We start from the raw sequence: 27,013 nt of genomic DNA, 5'->3' as shown, positions 1-27,013 counted from the left end.
GCACTGGTGGGGATGTTATAGAGGCAGGATCTGTGTGCCCACACCCCTTACCCACTTTTGGGGCCTGTCCCTCACACATCCTTTTGAAGGCCTGAAGCAGCCTTTACCTGTGGGAAACACTCAACTGCCCCAAAACACATGCCTTTACACATCAAAGGGTAATGAATAAAGGCTTCGCTTTGCGCAGGATGCTGAGTGAATAAAGACGGATGTTTCCCTCTCTCACAATACTAAGAGTCAGGGTCACCCAGTTAAAAAAAAAAAAAGGGACAAAAGATTCAGGCTAACAAAAGGAAGTGCTCCTCCACACACTGCGTTACTGAGGGTTTGTTGCCATAAGAGGTAGTGGAAGCCTCCGGTAGCTTAGATGACTTCAAAAATAAAGAAAAGACCTGTTCACGGAGAAGTGGGTCTACTAATGGCTTTGAAGCAAGGCAGCTAAATGACACCCTCCATGCTCAGAATCAGAATACGTTGAGCTGAAGAGAGAGACAGCCGTTGCTGAAGGTTGATGATGGGTTTTGTGTATTATTCACACATTTCCTTTGTCCCACTGTCACCTGTGCTAAACAGGGTTTCGGGTTTTTAACAGCCAAAACAAAAGCATCCCGTTTACCGGGGGTGAGGGCCTCAGCTCAGCGACAAACATTATTTGTCCCCAGCATCTCCCGATAAAAGCTGGGAAAGCTTCCGGGTCTGAATCTCTATCAGTGTAGGGCAGATTCCTGCACTCCTGCTGATCTCACTTTCAAACTACCTGCAACTCTTGGGTGGGGTGGCAGAAGGATGTGTCTCCCAGCTTGGAGTAACAGATGCTGGAGGCAAGCAGCAAGGCATGGCTGTCTCTGTGAGGCTCTGCTTGTGAGCATCCCAGGCCTACTATTGGAGGCAGAACGCTGGGCCAGGTAGACATTCAGCGCCTATTGGTTGTTATTATGCTCTCTCTACATATAAAAAGTACAGTACTAGGTGTACATAGCTATGGGGAGGACACACACACACACACACACAGCCCTGCATAGTCTATCGTGTGAAGAAGGCCTTCTGGCAGTTCCCTCACTGCGAAACATGGAGCTGCAGGGAACCAGGCCAGAGGGCCTTCTCGGCAGTGGCGCCCACCCTGTGAAACGCCCTCCCATCAGATGTCAAACAACGATTTGACTTTTTGAAGGAAGCCCTGTTCAGGGAATTTTTAAAAATAGTTGATGTTGTGTTGTGTTTTTAATAATTTTGTTGGTTGCCGCCCAGAGTGGCTGGGGCAACCGAGTCAGATGAGCGGCATATAAATAATAAAATTATTAGCATTGGTATTAGTATTATTACACGTATGTCTTTTGCACATCTTGCAAAACCCCTACCTGATAAGATATGGGTGAGGACTCTGCATGGACGTATTTTATGTGTAGTCTTTGCACATGATGGTACCATTTCCATGAGCTATGCACACATACACACTTGTGGAGAAAGTGTCATGTGTGAAGCAGCTTTTAGAGGTTGAAGTGAGATGAGACAGGACTCTCCCACACTTGCCTCTTGCCCTGTGCTTTCTAGGCATTAAAGCTCTGTGTCTGGGCATTTTATTTTTTGCCTCGCCACTTTCCCCAGGAAAACCTGCTCTTTAAGGTTGAATCAGAACAAACGGCAATTTGGGTTTACCCCAGATTGCCTTTTGCTCCGATTCAGTGGTAAAGAGCCAGGGTTTTCACTGAGAAGGGCAAAGATAGCCTGCTTGGACACAGAGTTTTAAGGTGCAGGCCTGTATTTAGAAACATGGCACTAAAGGAAATCTGAATGAGCCCACAGAGTCAGCACCCCAGACAAGATTAGGGTTCAGATGGCTTGGTTAACCTTTTCCCCTTATCCAAGAAGGTATTTTACAAAACCATTCACAAACACACACACACCTCTGAAAGCTCTTGCTCACAATCTCAGGTGTACTGTAGTTGTTCAGAAGAGCAGAGAACAAACACAGCCTGCACATGCTCAGAAGCACTGTTTCAATTGGCTGTTTTCAAGTTAAGTCAAGGCATCAAAAAGTTCCGGTAATGAAGCTTGGCTTGAATTATGCCCTGGTTGCCAGGCTTAGCAAAACGCAACCTTTCATTCAACTACTCAGAGGGCAAATTCCGCAACAGCAGCAACCACAGAAGCAACAGCAGCACAGATGTTTCTCAAAGCTGCTGGCAGGCCTGGCCTTCAGGGCGCTGGCTGCGTTTTGGCAGAGGATTACAGCACTAAGCCTGCCTGACATTTGCCTGACTTGGTAGAGCAAATATCTCTGATGCTTGCAGCGCCGGTTCGGCAAACTCCCCAGCCTTCTGGAGGAACGCAAACAAAAGAGACCCACACAAGGTAAGAAGAAGCTGCTGTCTCCTCTGAGGCCTTGGCCTGCTAAGGCTTCAGAGCTGAAGCAGTTTGGTGCTTAAGGTGGAAAACCCAAAAGGTATCTTCTTTCCTAGTACACACTATGGAATGAAATCCATTGGGAAAATCTCCTATGAAGCCCTAATTGAAATGAGCAGCAGCCACATTTCAATATAGAAGTGTTCCTCTGGGCATGGACAGAATGCATTCCCTGAATCAAGGAGTAACAAGGTCTGGCTTCACTCAGGTTTTAGATTTGAGGTTCCCCTAAATCAGAGGTGGGGAGCCTGTAACCTTCCAGATGTTGTTGGATTCCGGCTCTGATCAGCCACAGGCAGCATGATCCAGTGGTCAGGGATGATGGGAATTGTAGTCCACCAACACCTGGGGGGGAGGGTATAGGTTCCCCATCCCTGCACTAGGGCTCAGCCATCAACCCTGTTGTTAATATCAGGGCTAAGATGTGTAGTATAACAACAAAGAAGACAGTGCCTCTGAGGAACACACAGAGCACTTTTCACAAGCTACAGCTCACAAGTAAACTTTTTAAGATTCTGAAAATAAGTCTGAAAGCATAATGTGAGGTTTGCAGGCAGAGATTTCACTGATTTCCAAAGTATCTGTTGGTAATTCAGAAACTGAAATGTGTGTGTGTGTGTGTGTGTGTGTGTGTGCGCGCGCGCGTGCACACACACAAAAGCAAATCAAGCAAGAATAATGCTCTCAACTATTTTAGCATGCAAAGGAAATGGTAAGTTATTTTCTTAAAACAAGAATCGACAATTACTAGTTCTAGTGTCCCGCATCATCTTCCCTTCTTCTGTTGCTGGGGATGCAGTTGCTAGGTTACCAAAGGACCACTGAGTACCAAGCAGGAGTGGGTGATCGATGATAGAATTTACAACGGGACAAAGAGACCAGAAATTCCTCTGACAATTGTTGCAGTGCTGATGGGAGGGTGGACAGCTAAGCTGTGTGATGTGTGGCAGAGCCTCAGTCAGGCAATAAGCTGGGAAAGAGAAGCACATATCTGTGGCACAGCAGGGAGGGGTGGGATATATGAAACTACATGTGCTATGGCACACAACCCAAATCAGGTCAGGCAAGATCTCTACAATGTGGAGTTAGGTGGTGATTTAAAGCATAGCATGGGCAGAATGAGCAGCTTTATTTTTTAAACAAAAACCCTATGCTAAAATTTGCATTTAAACACATAGGTATTTCAAATGTGTTTTCTCTATTTAAAAAATGCACATTACTAAGGATATTTCCTCTCAAAATAGGCTGTTTCTAGATGCATTTTCTCTCAAAATGCACATTTTAAAATGCATTTTATTTTTTATTCGAGAACTCTCAAATCTGGCACAAGTAAGAATTCTGTGGAACCTGAAAGCTTGCACACTCGTCATATTATACAGGTATTTTATAAAAGGTATTTGGCTTACATGGTATTTCCTATGCTATGGGATCAGCACAGCAACTAACATAATTTCCTGAACTTCAGTCTTCTAAACCCGAAGTCTGGAAGCCACACTTGCACACAGGCAATGTCAGAATCACAGAGTAAATCAGCTTAGGTGTCGTGAACTTCGCTCAAAGAAATCCTGGGGAGTCGAGCTATATCTCTCATACCGACAACTCGCTCACCCTCTACCAAACCAAAGCAGTTTTATTTGGCTAAAGCAAAAAAAAGGAGCATGCCAAGCACGACACAGTTCACCCCAATACTCACTCCTCTATTATCACACTGAGATCATGCAAAATTGATTCGTGTTATACTTTGGGTATGTTTTCACTGAAGCAGTAAACCTGTGTCTGAGGGGCACTACTTGAGACTGGCACATGTACTGGTCCTCAAAACACACACACACACACACACACACACACACACACACACACACACACCACCCTGTTAAGGAAGAAACTAGGCTGGAACCCTTTTCCTGAACGTACTAATTTTCTGTGTGCAGGGAATCTCTTGTCTGGAGATGGAACATTCCAAAATTTGATTCCCCCATCTGACCTGGTATAAGGCAGCTTATGGAGTTCAGATTTTGTTTTTCTACCAGAAAGGACACAATCTGGCTTTTCGGCACACAAATTCTGGAAGTACAGGTGGCAAATACTTTATGATAATTCCCTAACACACCCACACACACCACACCCACACCCACAAATTCTGGAAGTACAGGTGGCAAATACTTTATGATAATTCCCTAACACACCCACACACACCACACCCACACCCACAAATTCTGGAAGTACAGGTGGCAAATACTTTATGATAATTCCCTAACACACCCACACACACCCACACACCCACACTATGGTCTATGGGGTCATCTCATGCTGGAATGTGTATATATGTCTTTTGCAGGTATTTACTACAGATTACCTGAAGGAGCCCTATATACCCAAAGGAGCATCTCCACCCCTATCATTCAGCCCGCAAACTGAGTAGGGTCCACCGCCCTGGCTATACTCTCTGCACTGCCCTAAAAAAGAACAACAGTTTTTAAATAACTCCTGCTACTCTGAGCTGATGGTTCTCCTCTTCGATTCTAAGGAGATATTGGCCACGATTCCTATCCCTTCTTGCCAAACCACCAAAAAGGAAAGATTAATTCCTGGTGTACAAAACAGGGTTGGCCTTACTTCAGGCAACGTATTTCAGAAGAGCTGCCATTTTTGTTTGTTTATTTATTGCCTTTACGTGAGGCTTTTTAAAAAAAAAAAAAGCTGAAAAGAAATCTAGACCACAGCATCATTTTGACTTTTTTGAGCCTCAGGCAGGAAACCATCTAAGGCTGACAGCAGCGTTGCAGGATCCCTTCTTTTCCCCTTCCGCGGCTGGGGAATCTGGGAGCAAAGCTCGCTTGGAGGCAAACCACATTTCGCATCTTAAAGTGATTTCCTGCAAGACAACTACTAAAGGAGTGAAGGCTTGAGAGCATTTTGAATCATCCCTAAACTCTTTTGATCATTCTCCCCCACCCTACTGGGTCTTGACACCTCTCCTGGGAGATGCTGGCATTCCCTACTTCATTGTTTCCTGCCCAATCTCCTAAACCAATCTTGCTAAACCAATCTTGCTAAAGCACCACATAACTATTATTATTTTTTACCTTACACATAGATTGTTCCTGAATTTTTTTCCTGGATGTATTGATTGGGACTAATTAGCTGTACGAAAGACAGAAACTGCTGAGCTGACGTGGCTGTCTGTATGACTTTGTCAGAGCCAGTTAAAACTTAGGCGTAAATTAAGGACGCGGCTGTGCCGCACATTGCAACGGCGCATTTAATCTTCATCCTCTGCTGAAATGAAGCCTAAGTGGCCATGTCTGCATTTCCTCACACTGCATTCCCCTATTGCCCAGCCATTCACCCCCGCTGCCAACATTTAAACTGCAAAATTGAAGGCATCAAGGGATCAGACATTTTGTTTTGAAAACCTTGTAGAACACTGTATATTGATGGTGGCCATATAAATTATGATTTTTTAAACTGGTTTGAAATGTGATTGGTTGCCATGCCTTAGAATCTTGAGAATTACAGATTTGTGGGAATGCTGAATGCTTTTTTGGGGAGGTGTATGGGGTGTTTGGAGAGGGGTAGTACCTCTGGCTGGGTACACGTCATGCTCCTTCTGGACAGTTTGTTCACCATTGGTCCTGCCCTCAACTCTCACCTGCGGCTCCTAGGAGAACTCAGCACGCAACAGCAGCCATACCTGGGAGCAGCCTCAACTGGCCAGCTAAACCAGGTGAGGATAGCCGATGGGTCTCTAACCCTAGCTGAGTTAGGGACTTCCCCTACATGCAAAAACAGGCTCTGGCGTATTAGACCAATAGTGGGTTCAACAGTCAAGAAGGCAGCTTCTGCACATGCTGTAAGAAGTGAGGAGTAGATGCGGCTAGTCCACCTGGAAAGGGAGCCCACCTGGATGAAGGAAAACTCCAGGCCTAAACCTCTGATGCCTCGTGAGATATCTTACAGAGAAGAAGTGGAGTCCCTAAGGCGGTTGGACGGGGCTTTGTACGCTTCCTTCTGGCAACTCCTGCAGCCAAGCTGGTGCCAAGCGTATTGCTCTGCTTTCCTTTGGACCACATCAGCAAGGCTGAGAGGAGGGTCTTGTCGTCTGGGCAGCGCAGGATGTGAAAAACTGTCTCAAGATGTTGTGAGGTTCACAGAAGGATGGGTAGAGGTGCTTAACTCATTTATTATGAAACATTCTTTTCTAATCCTATTGCCTTCCCCAAGCTTCTTTTTCCTTTTGTGTGTGTGTGGGGGGGGGGGACGACAGCATTTGGGGGCAGGTGTGTGTGTGTGTGTGTGTGTGTGTGTGTGTGTGTGTAATATATATATGGCTGGTGGGGGAACAAGGTTAAGCTTCCCCTTCTCATCTGGCAGCCTCCCAAGGCTGTTTTCTTTTTAAAAAAAATCTAGAGCAGTGATGCAGTAAGGTAATTTTAGATTCTGCACTTAATGGTCTTATTAGTGCAGCCTCCCACCCCCATCCCCGGATGGAAATATGCATTGCTTCAAAATATAAGAAGCCAGCCCTGCTGCTCATTCTGCAGAGTGGGGGCATGGACCTCTGTCCTAAAGTCCTGCCCTGATGGCAGCATGAAGACAAATATGCAAATACGCCATCTCCATGGGACCTCTCTTCAACCCTTCCACTTAAGCGTGGCCACTTACAAATTGCAAAAAAAAAAAAGGGGGGGGGAGACACAGATTTGCACAGAATTCACATGTGCCAATTTCTATTTATAGATGCAAATGTGGAGGTAAATGATATAATTTAAATGGGGATACAATACCTCTCTGTCCCCAATCTTCCCCACAGAGGCATGTCTGGCCCTTTCACTAGTTAGCTTTTGGTGAATGTGGAAAAACCCCAGTCTTTGCTCTGGCCTTTGACACCTAAGATATGTGTGTGTTTGGGGTGCACCCAATTCCTGTGACTGCAATTGATTTTAATTGTTTTTAATACTGAATTTTAAACTGCTGTGACCTGCTCAGGGAGAATTCTGCGCTTAGACAGGAAGAATCAGATGCACAAATATAAGATGGGGTAAACCTGGCTTACTGGCAATACATGTGGAAAAGGATCTAGGGGTCTTTATGGATGGCAAGCTTAACATGAGTTAACAGGGTGATGCAGCAGCAAAAAAAACCTAGTGCTATTCTAGGCTGCATCAACAGAAGCATAGTGTCCAGATCAAGAGAAGTAATAGTACCAATCTAATCTACCTTGGTCAGACCACACCTGGAATACTGTGTCCAGTTCTGGGTTCCACAATTTAAGAAGGATGTTGACAAGCTGGAACGTGTGCAGAGGAGGGCAACCAAGGTGATCAAGGGTCTGGAAACCAGGCCTTATGAAGAACAGTTGAAGGAGGTGGGTATGTTTAGCCTGGAAAAGAGGAGACTTAGAGGAGAGATGATAGCCACCTTCAAATATCTTAAGGGCTATCACATGGAAGAGGGAGCAAGCTTGTTTTCTCCTGCTCTGGAGGGCCCAGGACTCAAACCAATGGCTTCAAGTTACAAGAAAGGAGATTTCGACTAAACATCAGAAAGACCTTTATGACAGTAAGGGCTGTTTGACAGTGGATTGGACTTGGAAGCTGGAGGTTTTTAAGCAGGGGTTGCATGGCCATCTGTCTTTGATGCTTTAGCTGCATTGCAGGGGGTTGGACTAGATGACCCTTGTGGTCCCTTCCAACTCTACAATTCTACGATTCTAGGCTCAGGTGGTAATTATTGAGGGGCTACTCCAAGGCGCCAGCTGGCCTCCCTTCTTATGGTTCTTCAGCTTTAAACTGGTCTTGGACTGGATAATCCTTCAAACAGAGGACTCCTTCCAACAAAATTGGGGCCTTTGTAATGTAGGACCCATGGTCACCCTACTCTGGGTATTGTCAGGCTTTTTTCCAGGGTGGCAGGAGGCAAAGGAAAACACTGAAACAGAGAACAGGCTACATTTTCACACCGAGAGAGAGAGAGAGACCAGCCCCTGTATATTTTGCCTCTTAGCTTAGGTGCTAGGAACCTACTCTTTTTAAAAAGGGTGCGAAGATTATGTCCAATCTGGAAGGGCAACGTTCCCCCTTTTCTCACTTGTGGACACCCATGCACCCCGTTTTAAATTCCAGTTCACACTTCCAGATGCTGCAGAAACTTCCTGGAGCCCCCCTCCTCCATGCTTGAGGAGGCTAATGTGAGAAACAGCTCATAGAAACAGGAGATCTGGTGCAAGGAAGAGAGGGCAAAAGCCAAAGAGACCTCCCCAATCCCCTCCCCGAACCTGTGCACACCGTACAGAAAAAAATACAGAGAAAAGGGTGGGAAAGCGCATGCAATTTTCCTTTAAACGAAAGCGTTGGGTGTGGGTAAAAATTGGAAGTACTGACCTTAAAGCTCCAGTAGTTTGGTTGCTAACAAACAAACAAAAAAAGGAAAAGAAAAAAGAACAAAACAAAAAAAAAAAACAGAACAAAAAAATACCATTAAGATTTCTGTTTTGAGCAAACAGTTGACTTTAAACTGCGTGAGGCGTTACTGTTTTTAAGTTGGTTTGTTTAAAGTCCCCTCCCAATGGTGTTTTTTTATATAAAGAAAAGAAAAGAAAAAGAAACAAAACCAAAAAAAGCAATGGATTTGCTAAAATGGATAGGTAAATTGGGTTGGGTGTTCTGGAGGAAGGCTTTCAAACAGGTAGAGATGCAATGGTACCAAAGTGAGACTTCACTGCAAGTGGATTCCTCCGCCCTACACACACACACACACACACACACACACACACACACACGTCAAGGATCTTTTAAAGGAAGGTTGGGGGCAATACGCATACCAATAAAAAAAGTGCTTCATCTTTTAAAAAAAGAATGAAGCAAATATTATGAAAATTAGGAAACGTGATACAGAAGCAGTTGCTCGTTCTGCATAATTTGATTCCACTGCCCAAGAAGTTAAGACTCCTCAAAGAAGGTCTGCACCAGGTGGCTGGGCTGTGTCCATCACGGTCATAAAGTCATCTCTTTGTAGCAAGACCGGGTCAGCCCCTGCCCTGTAAGAACACAACCTAAGCAGATTTAAGAGTGAAATCCACAAAATGTGTGCTAAGCACGTGTCATTTTTGGTTCTATACTTATGTTCACCCCAGCTAATAGCGTAAGATCCTGTCCCACCACCTAATGCAGGGTTGGGAACCTCAGACCCAGGTGGGCAAGACCTCTCTCCCTGGCCCCTGGGACTCTCCCAGGCCACACACCCTCTCCCCAGGCCATGCCTGCTTTGCACTCTCTGGGCTGGCTCAGTTCACACCAACAGCTGTCACACGAGCTCTCACGCAATCAATCAGGGAGGGAGGCATTATAAAGCTATGGTGGCGACAACAAATCCAACCAACATCAAGCACCTTGGGCATCCCATAATTCAGTTGGTTAGAGTGTGGTGCTGGTAACGACAAGGTTGCAGGTTTGAAACCCACCCCCCTCCACGGGATAGCTGCATATTCCTGTGTGGCTTGACTACATGATCCTCAGCATCCCTCCCAACTCTACAATTCTATAATTACCATGGGAGAAATCCCCCATGTGCTCAGCACACTCCCCATGGAAAACAATGGGGCTTCAAAGTGCTTCGCTTTGCCCGGGTGGTGCCCAAGATCACCAAATCTCATGGGCCTGGGTGGGAAAGGAGCTCTCCTGCTGATTGCCAGTGGCATCGCAGACACAACAGGCGCCTGTGACATTTGTGCAACCTCATTCAACACAGCAATCACAGCGGATGAACCCTCTGGGTAAAGAAAAGCATTTTCCCCAATACAGCACACGCACAGAGCACTGTGAAAATGCCACATTGGTCTATGAGAAACACAACCAGAGAGTGGGGGAGAGAAAGATATCAGAATTATGCTCTACAACAGTAGACTGGGGCAACTCTGGAAGCGGAGGTACCTAACGATTTCATTCTCTTTACAAGTCAAACTGTGGGCAAGCATTCTAACATGCCTTGGCTAAAATTTGGTAGGGTCTTCAGAAGCACAATAGAATTGATTTGCGAGCGGGATCATACCCAAGTGCCACTAACAGCTTGCCCCTAGCTTAGTGCATGAACTGAAGCAAACCTTTTCCTTCCTATCTGGTCGCCAACTGTGCAAGTATGTGGCACTTGCAGAGTTCCATAAGTTCTCTGCCCCAAAGGAGCTTACAGTCCAAAATTTGATAAAAGGGAAAACAAAAAAGGGTGCTGAGGAATGTGAGAATCAAGTGAGCAAATGAGAACATGCTGTTGTCTGCACGGCGCACGTGTGTCTCAGAATGTGCCTCTATAGCTGCAAGGTGAGCTATTTACCATTTGTCCTGATTTGCTTACAGGGAGCAAAGAGAGATTCTACCTTTCCCATCGTTATTAACACAATAAGTCTGGTCTCCTGGGGAAGCGGGCTTCTTGTCCAAGACTTCCCAATCAAGTGTCATTGCTGAATGTGAATTTGTTAGTTATGAGATTGGATCCCACTTGAAAATAGCAATAGCCTGGAAGCCCTAGAACAAAAGTGATGGTTTTGCCTTATTGTGGCTTTGTGCTAGAAGCCAAGAACCAGGGCAGAAATGTCCCCAAGTGCTCTGAGTTTGTAGGACTTGGAAGCCTGCACAGATTTCTGCCTTAGACCAAGCTTTGCAAATGATGGTTTCTGATTAACTGATTGTCACATATGTAAAAGAGAGAGAGGAAGTGGTGGTGGTAGGGTGGTAGGAAGGTACCAAGAGCCTCTGGTGGCCTCTCCTGCAAAAACAGGTTGATTCAACAAAGATTCAAAACCTTTCTGGTTGATAAATGACAACTGGCCCAAATAAAGAGTTCATCCCACATGTTGTATGTGGCTCTAGGACCATAACAGCAGACTTTGATGTCTCCTAGAGAATACCAGATTTACTGTGTGATCCTATGGTTATCCACTCAGAAGTAAGTCATCCTAGTATGTATGGGTAAGATTGCAGGGGAATTCTACAGCAGGCAAAAGAAAAGGCCAGCCCTCCACATCACCAAACCCCTCCTAAACTATGGAGTGATCTATTCAGAAGGGAAAAAATCATGTTGTACAACAATGACTGAAGACGGCACCCCTTCAAAGCACAGGTGGATAGCTGCTTGTTTGTATATCCATGAAAAAAAGACTCTCCTGCATGTAGAACTGACCAAGGTTCAACAAATCGAGTTACTGGGGGCACTAGAAGGGCATATGCTTCTAGGCTATTTTAAGACATGTATTGTCAAATGGCACTTTGCTTACATCTCTTGTGTTCGTATTCTTTGGCTTATGCTGTATGGAGCTGTCAATGGAGCGTATTTCCTTACAGGCAGGTATGTCACTGGGAAAGATAGTGATTTGTTTGCACCCTGGACATGACAGCACTCTATTTGCACTCTATGCACTGAATTACTGAAGGTGGGAGCATTCTTGCATGTGTGGGGGAAATCATGGACTCGTCCACATTGACAACAGCCAAACTAAGGGTAAGTCCATACAGCATTCCTGACTTGAAGCAAAATATGGGCTGAGGAGAGGCAGTTCTGCTTTGGCATTGGTGAGGACTGGGTGTCTGAACCCTGGTTTAAGAATATTTGGCTAGGCTTAACATGCTTGTTATTTGCCTCTTGGCAAAAATGTTGATCTCTGCAGTGGAACTCAGCTATGCCCCCACAGCTATCCAGTGCATACCCTTCAGTGCAGCTATTGGCATGGGAAATCAATTGCATTGCAGCAGGAGAGGGTGGTGATGACATCAGCAGAATATTTTTCTTTTTCAAAGGGAAAGCAGGAAGGAGAGGCACAATTAATATCACTCTGTTTGGTTGGGAGAATCAAAGGGAGATAAGGGCATGTGAGTGGATTTGAAATGACAGCCTTATTAGCACCGATAAAAGCAAGGCAAACGGTGTGGAAAGGACGATATGAAGAATGACAAAGGCTGAGGAGTGGATTGCAACATGGAATAAAGTACAGCCACATGATTAAAGAACCACAGGCCAGCTAAGGTTGGCTTTGGGGCAGACTGAGCCAGAGCTATGGCCCAAAATCTGTCTCCGGTGCAACAACTTAAGGTCATGTATCACTGAAAGCTGAGAGAGAGAGAGAGAGAGAGAGAGAGAGACGGAGAGCTTTTGAGTGCGTGCTAAATGCCATTCTTAAAAAGTGGGGATCTGCAACAAAATGTTGCTTCCGATCAGGGTTCCAGAACTCCATCCTTCCTCTCCAACTTTCTATTCCAGCCCTAGTCAGTCAGAATTCATGGCCACTGAGAATGCTCAGTCCTCATTGGACAAGTTATTTCCCCACCCCACCCCTTCCCTCTTTGGAGGATTGTTGTTGTTGATGATCTAAATGTTCTTTTGCACCCCTGCAGATTTGGGGGCTGTACCAAGTCTGCTGAAACTTCCCTCTTATGCATGAATGGTTTGGTTCTGGCTATCTTAAGGACCCTCACTCTGCTAATAAGTTGGCTTAAATTAGTGCGTGTAAAATAGAAGCTGTCATGCTGGGAAAGAGGAAAGGCACATTCAGGGTAAGAGCATCTTGTTGTCTCCAATGGTGACCAGCCAGACACTCCACAGAAACCCATTAGTGAGCAAGATGGTGCTGGATATCCCTGTGTTGTTTTGGCCTCGAAGGTTTGGGAAGTAAGTAGACCCCCCACCTCAGAATAAAGGAGAAGCCATTCCCTCTGTGGGGGCTCCAGATCACCTGCCAAAACAGCTACTGGCCAAAATTTTGGCTTACCTTTTTGTAAGCACGGGAACGCTGTCCAGAAAACCACTTGCAAAGGCCATGTTAAGGCTCCAGCAGATTTCCTGCACATGTCCATACACTTTGATCTGACAGTTCTCCATTTAGAAAACCAGACATGCAAAGCCTGGAGTGGATCAGCTTGGATATTAACCCCCCTGCCCTACACGCCTGCTCTAGAAAGGAGAGTTTGAGGACCCTCGACATTTCAAAAAGGTGTTTTCTTCTTTGCAGAGAGCCTGGAGGTCACTCCCCACTCCTGCCACAGAATCCGACAGCATGAGTGCAGATGGTTTGGAATCCTTGCTTTGCTCATCAGTGCTGCACTGTAAGCTTCTCGGATATCCACAATCCGCTCTCAAATTCTGGAGGGGAATCTGCATCTCAGAAAATGGCATCCCGGTTCAGTGGGAACCTGATGTGACAGCAGGTGCGGTTCCCTGATAAGGCAGAGCAGTCAGGTTTCTCGCTCTGTAGCTTCCCACCCTAGCAGTTCCCTGCTCCGTTCTCCCTGGTTTCCATTCAGCAACAGAGAGAGCCATGGGAACTGTGACCAGGAAGTGGCAAAGCTGATCAAATTTCAAGCACAGCCATGACAACAAAGACCCAACAGAAAGAGGCTGAATGCAAAATTTCAAGGAGGCCGGCCATTCCTAGCTGTGCCTTTTAAGGGCGCACATTTCAGTGAATTAAATACTGATCAGTTACCCATTAAAATGCAGTGCTCCCTATTTGAACTAATAATAATGGGGTTTGTTTGTTTGTTTGTTTGTTTGTTTGTTTGTTTGTTTATTATTAAGTACTTCCCATCCATTATTTCAACAATCCACATAACAACCCTATGATATGGGTCAGATAATTATCAGCAGCTGCAGCGTAACCCCGTATCGAAATTGTGAGACTGAGAACAGATGCCCATGGCTACTTAGTGAGGTCACAGCTGAGAGGTGAGATCTGAACCATAGACAAGGAAGGAAACAGGGATCGTGTTTAGCTCCCATTAAGAATTGTTTCCACGTCCATTCACCCCCAAAACCAGACTCTTAGTCACTATGAGACACCAGCTCTCAAAATCAATTGTATGTAAAAATTGGACACTATCAGCACATCCCAGCTACGGTAATTCCTCACTCTTACAATCAGTTTAAACCCAACTATCATGAATTACACTCAAAACAGAACATTATCCTGTCTGTTATTTTTTTAATTAGTTAGGTGTTGTTGCTTTTTTAAAAAAAAAATATCCTGCACTTTAGGAAAAACAAAAATACTCCCAGTGTGGCTTACAAATCACTGCAACCCAGGCAACCCCTGCCTTCAAGTTTACAAGATGTGACACAACTCAAAAGGAAAATGAAGTGGTAGGGAGGAGGAAAGAAGTAAACTCAGGTAAAAGTTCTTAATCCATTGATTCTCAGGTCAGAATTAGGCATATCATGTCCCTTTTGCTTTAAAAATCATACTCCCACCCTTGCTTTTATATGTGACTGAGACAGACCCGGGTTTAAACGAAGCAGGTCAGCTGCTGTAATGCCTCATATGCAACTCTGAATTCACGCCATGAAAAAAAATATTCCATGGAAGTATTACCATTGTCTGGTCAGCACAGCACAAACAGAGCCTTCTGTGAATGAGCAGCTGGGCTCTGACCATAAAGGCTGCCTTCTGGCCTCTCCCTTGTCACCCCAATGAAGTCAACTTAGAATTCCAGAAGAGTTTTTTCCCCTCTCATTGGTCACCTCCAGCAGCTCCCTACCACAGCTCATTTGCTTAGATCCTCCTCTTGAGGCAGGGGTAACGAACCGGTGACCCTCCTGCAGATTGCTAAACTACAGAACCTGCTTCCACAAGACGTAGCAATGACGAAACAGCTTGGATGCCTTTGAAAGAGGATTAGACAAATTTGTGGAGGATGAGGCTCTATCAAGAGCTACTAGCCAAGTTGGAGATGTTCTTGGAATACCAGTTGCTGTGAGTCTGCCTTGAATATCCTATCATTCAGCTTCATTAGGTGACCCCTGAGGTGGACTTTGGGCCTGTGCGATGCCAAACTTTGATGCCCCCTCACCTCTCGCTACATTGTTGTTGCAGGGGCCCCCTACGGCGCCCTCTTGGCTCAGTGCCCAGAGCCGGTGAACAGGTTGCACTCCCCTAAATCCGCTTCTGACCCAGGGGGGCCAACTTGAATAAAATTTGGGGGAGGCCCATGTAAGCCCCGCCTCACATAATCAATCACATGACATGGCACCCACCCACCATTTGATTGGCAATGCCCAGCAACGTTGAGGGGGCCTCAAATATTTTAGGGTGGGGCAAAGAGACCTTGGCCCCTAGGAGTTGACTCCTATGCTCTGACCACTGGTTTTAAATATTGTGAGAGAGGGAGAAACCTCAGTCATTCTCCCCTTAGACTAAACACTGTAGCTTTTCTTCATAGGAGAAATGATCCAGGTGGCACTTTGGCTGCACTTTTCTGTATGCCCTTTTCAACTCTAAAGGTAAAGATAAAGGGGCCCCTGACCATTAGGTCCAGACTCTGGGGTTGTGGCGCTCATCTCGCTTTATTGGCTGAGGGAGCTGGCGTACAGCTTCCAGGTCATGTGGCCAGGATGACTAAGCCGCTTCTGGCGAACCAGAGCAGCGCACGGAAACACCGTTTACCTTCCCGCCAGAGCAGTACCTATTTATCTACTTGCACTTTGATGTGCTTTCGAACTGCTAGGTTGGCAGGAGCAGGGACTTAACAACGGGTGCTCACCCCGTCGTGGGGATTCGAACCGCCGACCTTCTGATCGGCAAGTCCTAGGCTCTGCGGTTTAACCCACAGCACCACCCGCGTCCCCTTTTCAACTCTACAGTAGCCTTTGTGAGATGCAGCAGCTTCTAAACTAAAACTGTATAAGGCATTCCAAGTGTAGCTGCCACACAGGTTTGAAGAGTCAAAATTGATACAGGAAAATGGGAAGCACAACAGTTAACATCCCATTCTCATGCCCAGGACTAGGACCAGCTGAAAACTCTATGTCATTTTAAGCTGTATTTGCTCACTTCGCCTGTCCTCTTCAGATTTAAAAGCCAAGACTGTGTTTGCTCTTTTTTGGTTAATAGGATGATATCATGGAGCTATTTAGCCAATCGGGCTTAACTATATACAGACATCACTGAGGGCAAGTGAAGCCTATTCAGAGTGGAAGCAATTCTTCCTGAGTCAGTCACATGGGCAGCCCCAGCCAACGGAGAGTCACCAAAGGAACAGGATGATGTCATGATGCTGCAAAATGATCACGGGGAGGGGGGAGGGGGGGAGATCACTCAGAGGTGGGTGCTTTTAACTTTAATGCTGCCCAAAATTGTTGATGAGAACAATACTGTTCAAATTGTTCATAAGAATAATACTGAAATCTACCTTACAGGGATCTTTTAAGGATTCACTGAGGTGACATATTCCGTCACTTTGTAAACTAAAGCACTATATAAATGCATTATTACTGCAGCTGCTACTACTACTGTTACTACTACTACTACTACTACTACTACTAGAGGAAACAAAGAAAACAGAAGGATCCTGCCACAATTATCTAGAAAGGCCAAACCCAGGAATTAATTTCATCTCCCAAATATTTGCCTGTTCAGTTCTGGGGAGATGAAGCTTTGATGGAATCAGATGCTATGAAGCAGGTACCGCTCCATCGCATAGCCAGCTTGTGTTTACAAGGTGCCACAAGGGGACAAGGCATCCGCCAACCTGCAGCCATCAACACAGATGTCCCCCTTTTCTCCCCACCCACTTCCCGCCAGCCACACGCAGATCTACATCAATTGTTTTCAGGGAGCTGGGAAGTAGCATTGCTGGATCATTTGTTGAAGGTGAAAACATCCTTGTGCTGCCTTTTTGTACACAGCAGCCGTGATCAAGTGCACCCGGGGCCACTAAAGAGCCTCTAAGCTGCTTCTCTCCCTCTCTCTTTTGAAGGAGCCCCTTCCAAAGCTTGCTTCCTCATTTCTTTCAGCAAATATTCCCAGCCTCTTCTAGTTTGCTCATCCGCTACCACCTGCCTCTTCCCCACTACTCATTTCACAGAATCACAGAATCGTAGAATCGGAAGAGACCACGACGGTCATCTAGTCCAACCCACAGCAATGCAGGAATCTTTCACCCAACATGGGGCTCGAACCCTATGATTAAGAGTCTCATGCTCTATTAGCTGAGCTGGTACGTATCTCCTGTTAAAACCTAGTTCCTTTTTTGCAGGACTCCAGCCTTCTCTCCACCTAGAATGTACTGCAATCCCTCTGGGGCAGAGAATGGGATCGCACAAATTTGATGCTCTACGTGGGGTGCTATATGAATGTTGTTTCTTTGTTTGTTTTTTTGCATTATGCACATATGCAATTTATTTATTTTTATTTGCATTTATGTCGCACCTTTCCTCAAGGTGGCATACGTGATTCTCCCCCTCCCCATTTTATCCTCACAACAACCCTGTGAAGTAGGTTAGGCTGAGAGGGAGCAAATGGCTCTAGGTCACACCAGGGAGCTTCATGACTGAGTGGGGATTTGAACCCTGGCCTGCCAGGTCCTAACCCAGCACACTAACCACTACACCACACTGGCGCTCACCATCTCTTATGCACCATACTTGCATCAGTATGCTCTAGGACTCAGGGTGAGTTACAGCCTAAATATGATACATATTGAGAGTAATTGATGTCATAATAAAAATCAAATGAAGGTCAACATCTCACGGAGGAATCCAAGCTCCAATATTACTTATCCAACTTAAACATTTTCATCCCATTCTTACCAATAATAAGCCCTCAAGATCATAATCTAAAGGACCTGGCACAAAAGGAAAGAGGATTGGGGAGGAGGAGGAATTAGAAAATCCCCAGACACTACTTCTTAATTACAAGACTTGGCAGAATAGAAACCCTAAAGGACACAAGGAGCCAAACATCGTCGCTGTTCTTTCAGTGGAGTGGCTTGTTTAAGCCAGCAGGGGGAGACATATATAATTGAATGCATGTCCACACATCCACACACACAAGTGCTCTTCCTGTAGAAAGCTTGCATGTCAGGGAGATGTGTCCTAGCCTGCTCCCATCCCTGACTGACTAGTTTTCCATCTGCACAAATCTGCAGGGACATTAAATCAGATCCGTCTACACATGCAACAGAGTGAAGTAACAGAATCCTGAGATGGTACACTGGACTTAACCACTTCAAGATGGCGGTAGAGGAAGAACAAGAATATTTATTAAATTTTGGTGCTATCTTTCCTCTCAAAGGAGTCCAGAGATGTCATTTTTGAATGCCACTTTAAGTAAAACAGAACAAAACAGAACAAAACCCCAAACCTTCATGCTAGCAACATCTGGGGGGGGGGATGTTCCTTCCTAGTTCACTCCTTACAGTGCTACTTTTCTACTTGCAGGGAGTACTAAAAATTGGAAGAAAGAAGAGATAAAAATGGCATTCAAAAGAAGAATCTCCCATGTGCAGTCTGTTGCATGTGAGCCCCAAGATACAGTCTGAAGTGATATTTTTCAATCTCTGTGAGAACTAGGCTTAAGGCAGCCTGCTGACCCTGATTCGCTAGATGAACGCAGCCACCATGCTGCCCAACTGTTGCACAAATGAAAAATGCAGTGGAAAGAGCATTAAAAACGTTATCACCTTGCAGTAACATTCTAGGTAGATCATGCATAACGCCCAAGTGCAAAATTGGAAATTGCAAATACTATATTAATGGAGGGTGTGTGAGTCAAAGCTTTTATCACTGATGAATGTGGTGATGGTGGTAGGCATGGAAATGGGAGAAGCAAAAATAGATTTTCTGAGGTTTTAGGGAGTCATGCAAATATATTTCCTTTCTCTCAAAGATATTTAGGAATGGGTTGCAGAAGATGCCCAAGGCAGGCACATATCACAGCTCTCTAGTCTGACCCATGGGATCCTGTGAGGCAGCCCAGAGAAAGGAGTAAGAAGGGAAGTCTTAACCTAAGAAAGGGCTTGGCAAGGAGGTGTTCACCTTACCACCTTAGAGCACAGTGAAGTTGGTCCCCATCCCTGTGCATTTCACAGCTCTTTCTTCATTAGCGATTTGCATCAGCACAGCTTCATTAGAGTCAGATTCGTTTCTGCTTGTGCCACACCAGAGGAGGAGTGGACAAGGCAGGGATGCCTTTACCCTATGAAAAGGTGTTCAAATTAGGAATGGCTTAAGGTCTCCAGTCCGTGTGAAGCTAATTTGAGAAACTACACATCAATCAAAGTGCAGGGTGCATATGCATTTTGGATGACGTCTTGTGGATTAAAAACCCAGCACTGCAAATGAGTGCACAGAAAACAGGAGTGTGAACACAGCCCAAGACTCTGCCCCATTCTCAGTGCTATGGCTCCGTCTTGCACTGTGTGAAATAAAATGAGTGCTTCTGAGCATATGCAAGTACACTTTTTCCACTGAAAATGTAGAGAAGCCACACATCTGGGGGAAGAGTTTCCTGTTGAGTAGGTCCGCAAAGGTAGGTCTGATACCTCTAAGAGCTCATTTCCTGCTACTCTAGCTTTTCCAGTATGCTGGGAGAAGGGGGCAACACAAGACGCCCATCTTAATTAACATGATGCCCTTTTGTCATTATCCCTAGTATAGTGGTCAGAATGCCAGCCTGAAACTAAGGAGAAGTGGGTTCCAATCCTCCCTCAGCTTTGAAAACCACTGGGTGACCTTGGGCCAGTTACTGAGTCCCATCCTGTCCTGACCTACCTCACAGGGTTGTTGTGAGGATGACATGATGTAACACCCATGTGCATCACCTCTGAGGATGGGGAAGGGGTACAAACAGTGCTTTTTTCCTTTAAAAAATGTTTAGGGGTACTCTCATTTTCCTACTCATATTGAAATACTGCCCCTCAATGAGGCCAAACCTAGATTCACAAAATGTTTAGGGGTATGCGTACTCCTGCGTCCGTCCAGAAGAAAAAAAAAAGGACTGGGTACAAATGTAACCAAGCAATCATTATCCTTGCCCCAAAGACGCTGCCCTTTTCTCCAAAGCTTATGCCGTAATAATACATAAGACAGGCTTCAAGGTGCTGCAAGCCTCTGTCAGTTTCCCCTGGGTTGCGGGGGGGGGGGGGGCACGCATACGAAACACACCCACCTCACTCACACTGACTCCCCACCAAAATTCAAGCTGACCCTCAGAGTCTTGTAACTGATGTGGCTTAGCAACAACGCAGAATCACACAAGCCTCTTCCCCCTCCCCCCAAAAAACATACAAATAAAATATGCCCAACAATGCTCAATATGTAATGGTCACATCCAAGCAGCCACTGGGAGAACAAGGTGTGTGTGTGTGTGTGTGTGTGTGTGCACGCGCACCCTATAGGGTAACCATCTGTCCCTTACATTAGTGTTCCTTATTGCCCCTCATTGCCCCCCCCCCCAAGCCATCTGCAGCCCCACAGGACACGCGGCTACGGTGACGTCCTTCTAATTGAGACTCTGCTTTTCCCTCCCTCCCTCCTTTTCAGATTTGGGATGGCGGGGTGTCACTGATCAGTTCTTCTGTTGCACAGTTTGGTGCAGTGATCGAATGACAGGGAAAATTGGGGAGGAGAAGGCGTGGAAAGAACAAATCTCTCTTCTCATTTTTATTTTTAAAAGGTTCCGACACACACACCCCCCCTCAAAAGCATCCGCGGAAGTCAGAGGGGTTGGGGAAGGGGGCAGGAGCAGCAGCAGCTCTGTGCACTTTCTCTTCCCTCCATAATTTGAGCACCGGTGGAAAGATGCAAGAGCTGAGCTGCCGATTCCTACCACCGGTTCCATCCCTCCCCAAGCACCACTGCCATTTCTTCCCATCGCCTTCCTTCACCTGTCCTCCTCCTCCTCCTCCTCCCTGCTTCAACTTTGCTTCCGCCAGTCTCCTTACCTGCCACAGGTTAGATCCCGCTGGGCCACCTTAAACAGCCTCCTGCTCCTGCCATACCTAGCAGCAGCCCGCTGCACACAATGGGAGGCTGCAGTGTCTATAAATTCATCCGTCAGCGGCTCGCTTTTTGCCTTCTTTCCCCGCGCTCCTTTTACCGCTGCTGATGGAGACGGTTCTCTCTCTCTCGTTCTTGGGTTATGCAGAGGTGGTGATGGAGAGCGGGGGGAGATGCCAGGTTTCTTTTGCGTGGGGAGGGAGGGGGGAATCACCCGTCCTCGGAGGGGAGAGTAATGCAGGTGCAGCTCTCCCCCCCATCCCGGGCTCCATCACACGCATGCCATCCTAGCCCCCCAAGCCTGACCTTAGCAATGCAACGGGAGCTTCCTCTAGCTTCCCTTAAAAGGACACTGTCGCCGTGGCAACCAGGACTCCACCTGTCTTTTGGAAGCTGTGCATGATGCCCGGCTGGAGCGCTAGGGGGAGGGGGAAGAGGACGACGGCTCGGTCTGGTCTCAGGTTTTGGGGGCTGGCACCACCACATTCTGAGCTCTGACCCCCCCCCGCCCCGCCCCACAGCCCTCCACACATCCTGATCTGGACTATGCAGGGGTCATATGAGCATTTGAAGCAAGTTTATAGCAAGCAGAGCCCATTTGCCAACCCATCCACTCTTTGATTGGCAGCAGCTCGGGATCTTTTTCAACTAGACTGAATGCAGGGGTGAGGAACCTCTGGTCTTGCAGGTGCTGTCGGACTCCAGATCCCATCCACCCCAGGCACTGCGGTCAATGATCTGGGATGATGGGAGCTGCAGTCCAGCAGCGTCTCAAGGGCCACATGGATCCCTGGCATGTGCTCCGTCACTGCGGTCCCTTTGCACACAAGACTTCAAAGCTCAAACACCTGTCTGCACAAGGAGAGCATCCAGGGATGGCGAGGGATTTCACTCTCGCCTTTGGATGAAGCAGGCTTTAGGACAGGTGGGTGGGGGGGATACCGGCCCTCTGTATGATGCTGAGCCACAACTCCCATCATCCCCAGCAAGAACAGCCAATAGCCAGGGGTGATGGGAGTTTGCTTGTTTTCTGCATTTACATCCCACCTTTTTCTCCATGGAACTCTAGGTGGCTTACATGACTCTTCCCCCTCTTCATTTAATCCCCAAAACAATCCTTAGACTGAAAGTGGATGACTGACGCAACGTCACCCAGTGAGCTTTGTGGCTGGACTGGAATTCAAACCCTGGTCTCCCAGGTCCTAGCCAGATGCTCTAACCACTACACTGCACTGGCTCTCAGCAACCTGCAGAGGGCCAAAAGCTTTCCCAGGCTTGCTTTAGGGAGGCAAAAATAAGACAAGGCTTTTCTGCTGGCGACGCTCACTTGTGGCCACATAACTACTAAAAAAATGAAGTGGGGGAAGGGAATCCAAGAATGGATTGTATGGTTTATTATTATCCAGTGATTTGGAAGGTTTTGTTGTTACTTATTATTTATATAGCACTAACAGGGCAGATGGGGCTCATCAACCTGGGAAGGGGAAGGAAAACTCTGATCCTAAACCTCTGCTGCCTTGGGAGATATCTTCAGGAGAAGAAAAGGCTAAGGAGTAAACCCTACACAAATCTGGAGTGGGGTCCCTAAGGTGCTTGGGTGGTGCCTTGTATGCCTCCTTCTAGCAACTACTGGAGCCAAGCTGGTGCCAAATGTATTGCTCTGCTTTCTTTCGCACCACATTGGTAAGGCTGAGGGGTGGGGCTTGTCATCTGGGCAGCCTAAAACCTCCATGCACACTGCCCAGACTTGCACACCAGGGAGGTCACTTCAGTGTTGCTAACACAGCAGTTTGACTACACCCCCGGAGGTGCACTCCATTGTCTCTCGAGACAGACAGATGCCAACAACTCTCAGTTTTCATGGTGTTTTAATGAGCAACATAACAAACAAAACAAACGAAAGGACACAGCCTTGCCCCAAGAAGCTAAATTTGGGGAGTGAGCAGTGGAAGACAGAGTAGCAAGGGATGGATCAGAATAAATGAGCAATGTGCAAGAGGGCTTCCTTACCGTTGAGGATGAATATTAAAAGGTTAGGTGGGCCAGGGGGAGGCAAGATCTAGTGGTAACATCCTGGGTGATTTACAGTAAATCAGCCCAGTTTTCTGATGATCAGTTGTTTAACAACAGACTTCCTAAATTAGGCTGCTGAAATGAACAAAGCTTAGAAGGAAAACTAGGAGTGGATTTTTGTCCAATAAGATTGTCGGCTTTTGGCACTGGAAGGATATTCCTTGGCTAAGCTGGTCCATGCTTCAAGGTTCCCCATTTCTTAATTGTAAACCTTCAGGAGTAAGCATGATGCCGAGAGGAGGAAAATGAAATCAGGTAAGCAGCATTATGCTATGGTTTGCTTGCTGCAGGTTTAAAAGTTGAAACCACAGTTTGCGTTCTAATCTGCAGCTAGTGCAAACCACAGTTTAGCATGAGAAGTGTAATGAGCCACTGCGTTTAGTCGTTTACCTTATGCACATTTTTAGAGTCCAGGGATAACACCCACACACAACCTGAACCATCCTAAGGCAAGGTTCACTAATAACTAACCAACATCCACAGGGCCCAGGCTTTAGGAGATCAACCTCACAAACAAGATCGCCAGACACAATACTGAAGTGCAGCACCACAAGCCAACTTCAAACTGTTCTACTAACAAACCAGCTGCAGCTTTGGTTTTGCATGTGGTCAAAACGCCTACTCTATTTGGAGAAGGGCCAGACCCCAGTGACAGAACATCTGTTTTGCCGGCAGAAGGTCCCAGATTCAACCCCTGGAATCTCCAGATGAGGCTGGCAAAAATTCCCTTCTGAAACCCTGGAGAGCCATTGCCAGTCAGTGTAGAGTCTGAGCATTGATCTATCTAGCTCAGCATTTTGGTGCATGTAGCTCAGTACTTTCTACACACTGTTGGCATTGCCAAGCTACATGGGGGTCAATGGTCTGGCAATTTAAAACAGCTCAGTGCCAGGAGACTGAGACTCTTTTCACGAGCTATTTTTCCAGTTGTTGGGGATGGGGATTCTGCAACAAATTATTAAATTGAGTACCAATTGAATCTTAAAATTAAGCAAGGACTCTTAAGCTCAGGCCCCATGTTGGGCAAAGGTCTCCTTCATTGCAAGGGATTGGACCAGATAATCCTTGTGGTCCCTCCCAACTCTATGATACTATGATTCTAACCTTAAAGACAGCAGCTGGAGATGAAAACATCTGCTGACAGACTGCAGCATAAAATTATCCAAATGCAGAGGGTGGGGTGGGGTGGGGTGGGGAGGGAGTGTTCACAGATCTCCTAAAGACCAGCAAAACAGGAGCCAAATGTATTTCCTTGCACAAGACATTCCAAAGAAACAGGGCCACCACAGACAAGTCTCTGACTTTGGTACTCACTAACCCAGCCTTCCCCAACCTGGTGCCCACCAGATATTTTGCATTACACCTCCATATGCACCATAGCACCATATGCACACAGTGCTGGCTGTAAGGGGTTCTTCAGTACTGTGCAGCACCACTTTTGCATGCATGGGGAGCTGACCCAGAAGAAAAGATCACACAGAGGTTAGTTTCTACAGGGATTGCCCTTGGTGAATGAGGTGATAGATTTAAAAAATGCCTTGCACATTTAAAAAAACCACACCTCTGTGAATGTATAGTGATCACAACTGCTGTGAATAATTGGGATATAATATAATGAAAATAATATTTGTGTATGTTCTTTTTGCTAGGTGGGTATCTTAGGGAACAAGGAGGGCTGGCTGAGAGATCCCTGGGCTCCCACTTAAGAGGAAACTGGGAGGTATTGCTTAAAGTTTGATTAGAGTCGGTTCTCCCATTTATGTTTTTATTCTTCTCAAATCATATTTATTCTTGGCAGCTGTAAAAGATGCAGTTGGCAAAAGCTCACTGGCCCTTTCCAGTATCCCACACACACCACAGCAGCTGCAAATCCCTCCAACTTTTTATGCATTTTCATGTGGTTTTTACAGAAGGTTTTTTTTATTAAAAAAATGTTGGTTGGGTTTTTGTTTTTTGCTGCAGTGCCGAAATAAACAAATAATTCCCCCATTCAACTGTCCTTACCCTCTTCTGCCACTCACAACCTCCAGGGGTGTTGGGACAGGGAGCAATTTGGGCCTTCATGCTGTCGCATCTTCTCTTTAGAGGTTAAGGTCAGACGAGGCTTTGCAATCTCCCATTTCCCATCGTTTATAATTGTATATATGTGGTTGTGCGTGTGTGTGTTTTACGGTGCATACCAGACTGGCACATGCCACCCAGGTCTCAGCTGACACGAGAACATTTTCAAAGCAATTTAGCTGCTCGGAAGGCAACAAGGACAGCGGAGGGGAACAGGAGGCCAACCATTAGAAAAAAAATTACTGTATTTTTCTCCCCTTTTCAGCTGCTGTTTCAAACTCATCGAGGAACAGTTTTGATTGCACCAAGGACATTTGAAGGATGGCTAGTCCTTTTGCACTGTCAGAGGACTGCTCTTCTCTTTTTGAGGAAACTAGGAAAAGTTTTTAGTGTTGGTTGCTTTTTAATCTTCTTTGGGTGTTTACAGGCAAATTGCCCTGTTGGCTTTGCCTGAGGTTGGCTTCCCTTTGTCTTCATCGATTCCAAAAGATGGTTGGACAAATTCCAGGAGAATAAGGCTGCTACTGGCTACTAGTCCCGATAGTGATGTTCTACCTTGGAGGCAATATGCCTCGGAGCACCAGTGGTTGGGAACCACAGGACGGGTCTCACAGACTGGTTTGATGCAGAGGAATGTTGGAAGGAAGCAGCTGGGAGCTTTCCTTTGTGTTTACCACCTGGTAGATTCTGACTTACTGTACTGAGCAGCACTGCTGGGTGGAAGGCAGCAACATAGAGAACAAATATACGGAAATTCACGCCTGGAGAATTCTGACTTTTGCTTAAACAACCTCTCTCCACCTGCAAGTTTCTAGCTGGGATGGTGGCAGAGGGAAACTTAGGAACACCAGCTTGCTCTATGCCAGGGATAGGGAAAACTGAGGCCCTACAGATGACTCCCAACTCCCATCAACTCCAGCCAGCACGTTCAGTGGCCAGGGATGATGGGAGTTGTAGTCCAGCAGGTTCCCACTCCATGCAGAACTCCCGATTCTTCCGCCTGATGAAGAATTTGATGAAACGCAAAAGGCCTACACTTTCGATCTAAATTTGTTCAGCAAAAGATATCCTTTTATAAGCAGTGGTGATCTTCTGCTACCACTTGGGCCTTTCACTGAGACCTGGGAGAGCAATGATAGATGAACAACCAGACCTCCAATGGGTGAGCAAAAACCAATTGGATTCCTTCGTCAATGTCAGCTTCCCATTTCCATTCAACTGGAGTACCAAAAAAAGAGACTCTGCGCCACGAGTGCTAAACAAGACGATACGCGTTTGCCATTCGTCAACCCTTCTTCATGCATTCCAAGGCCTCCCCGTACAACCTGTCAGGACACAGGATTTTGGTACCATCCTGTCTCCCCAACCCACAGGCAGAGACAGGAGGTGTTTTATTTTTTTAACTGCCGAACATTCCCATTTCAAATTATCTCCCTCCCATCTGGATCTTAAATTAGCTGAGCCTTTCCTTTCCTTTTCTCATTGTTGTTGATCTGCCTGATGGATGTCTGTGCTATTATACATATGCCTTCCCCTTGCTTTCACCCTCCCCATCAGTTACATAGACGCACGATTAAAATTAACTCCGCAATCGCTTTCTGATTGCGCCGCATATTATAACAACGGCAGCGGCATTGAGCAAAGCTATGACATTTGCAAAGCGTTTCTATTCATGTCAGGGGGCCTTTTTTTGCGCACACAGACCCCAGAGACCACCTCT

At 46.2% G+C, this 27,013-nt stretch overlaps 1 protein-coding gene across 16 annotated transcripts in view; it reads right to left on the bottom strand.

Annotated features, from left to right (window-relative positions):
* Positions 1 to 27,013, bottom strand: part of SRCIN1 (SRC kinase signaling inhibitor 1) — a 259,534-nt gene that overhangs the window by 100,390 nt on the left and 132,131 nt on the right. For 10 of the 16 annotated variants that reach the window (XM_077917324.1, XM_077917322.1, XM_077917321.1 and 7 more), the window contains one exon: positions 8,787 to 8,810. The exons of 2 other annotated variants lie outside the window; for them this stretch is intronic. In XM_077917324.1, coding sequence (XP_077773450.1) covers positions 8,787 to 8,810 — 24 coding nt within the window. Of the gene's footprint in view, positions 1 to 8,786; positions 8,811 to 21,104; positions 21,480 to 27,013 lie in introns of those variants that run through there. 4 more of the 16 variants (XM_077917328.1, XM_077917330.1, XM_077917329.1 and 1 more) reach the window with 2 other exon arrangements.

Source organism: Podarcis muralis, chromosome 13 (assembly GCF_964188315.1).
Source record: "Podarcis muralis chromosome 13, rPodMur119.hap1.1, whole genome shotgun sequence".
NCBI classification, from domain to species: Eukaryota; Metazoa; Chordata; class Lepidosauria; order Squamata; family Lacertidae; genus Podarcis; species Podarcis muralis.
This window is presented reverse-complemented; position numbering and strand designations above follow the sequence as displayed.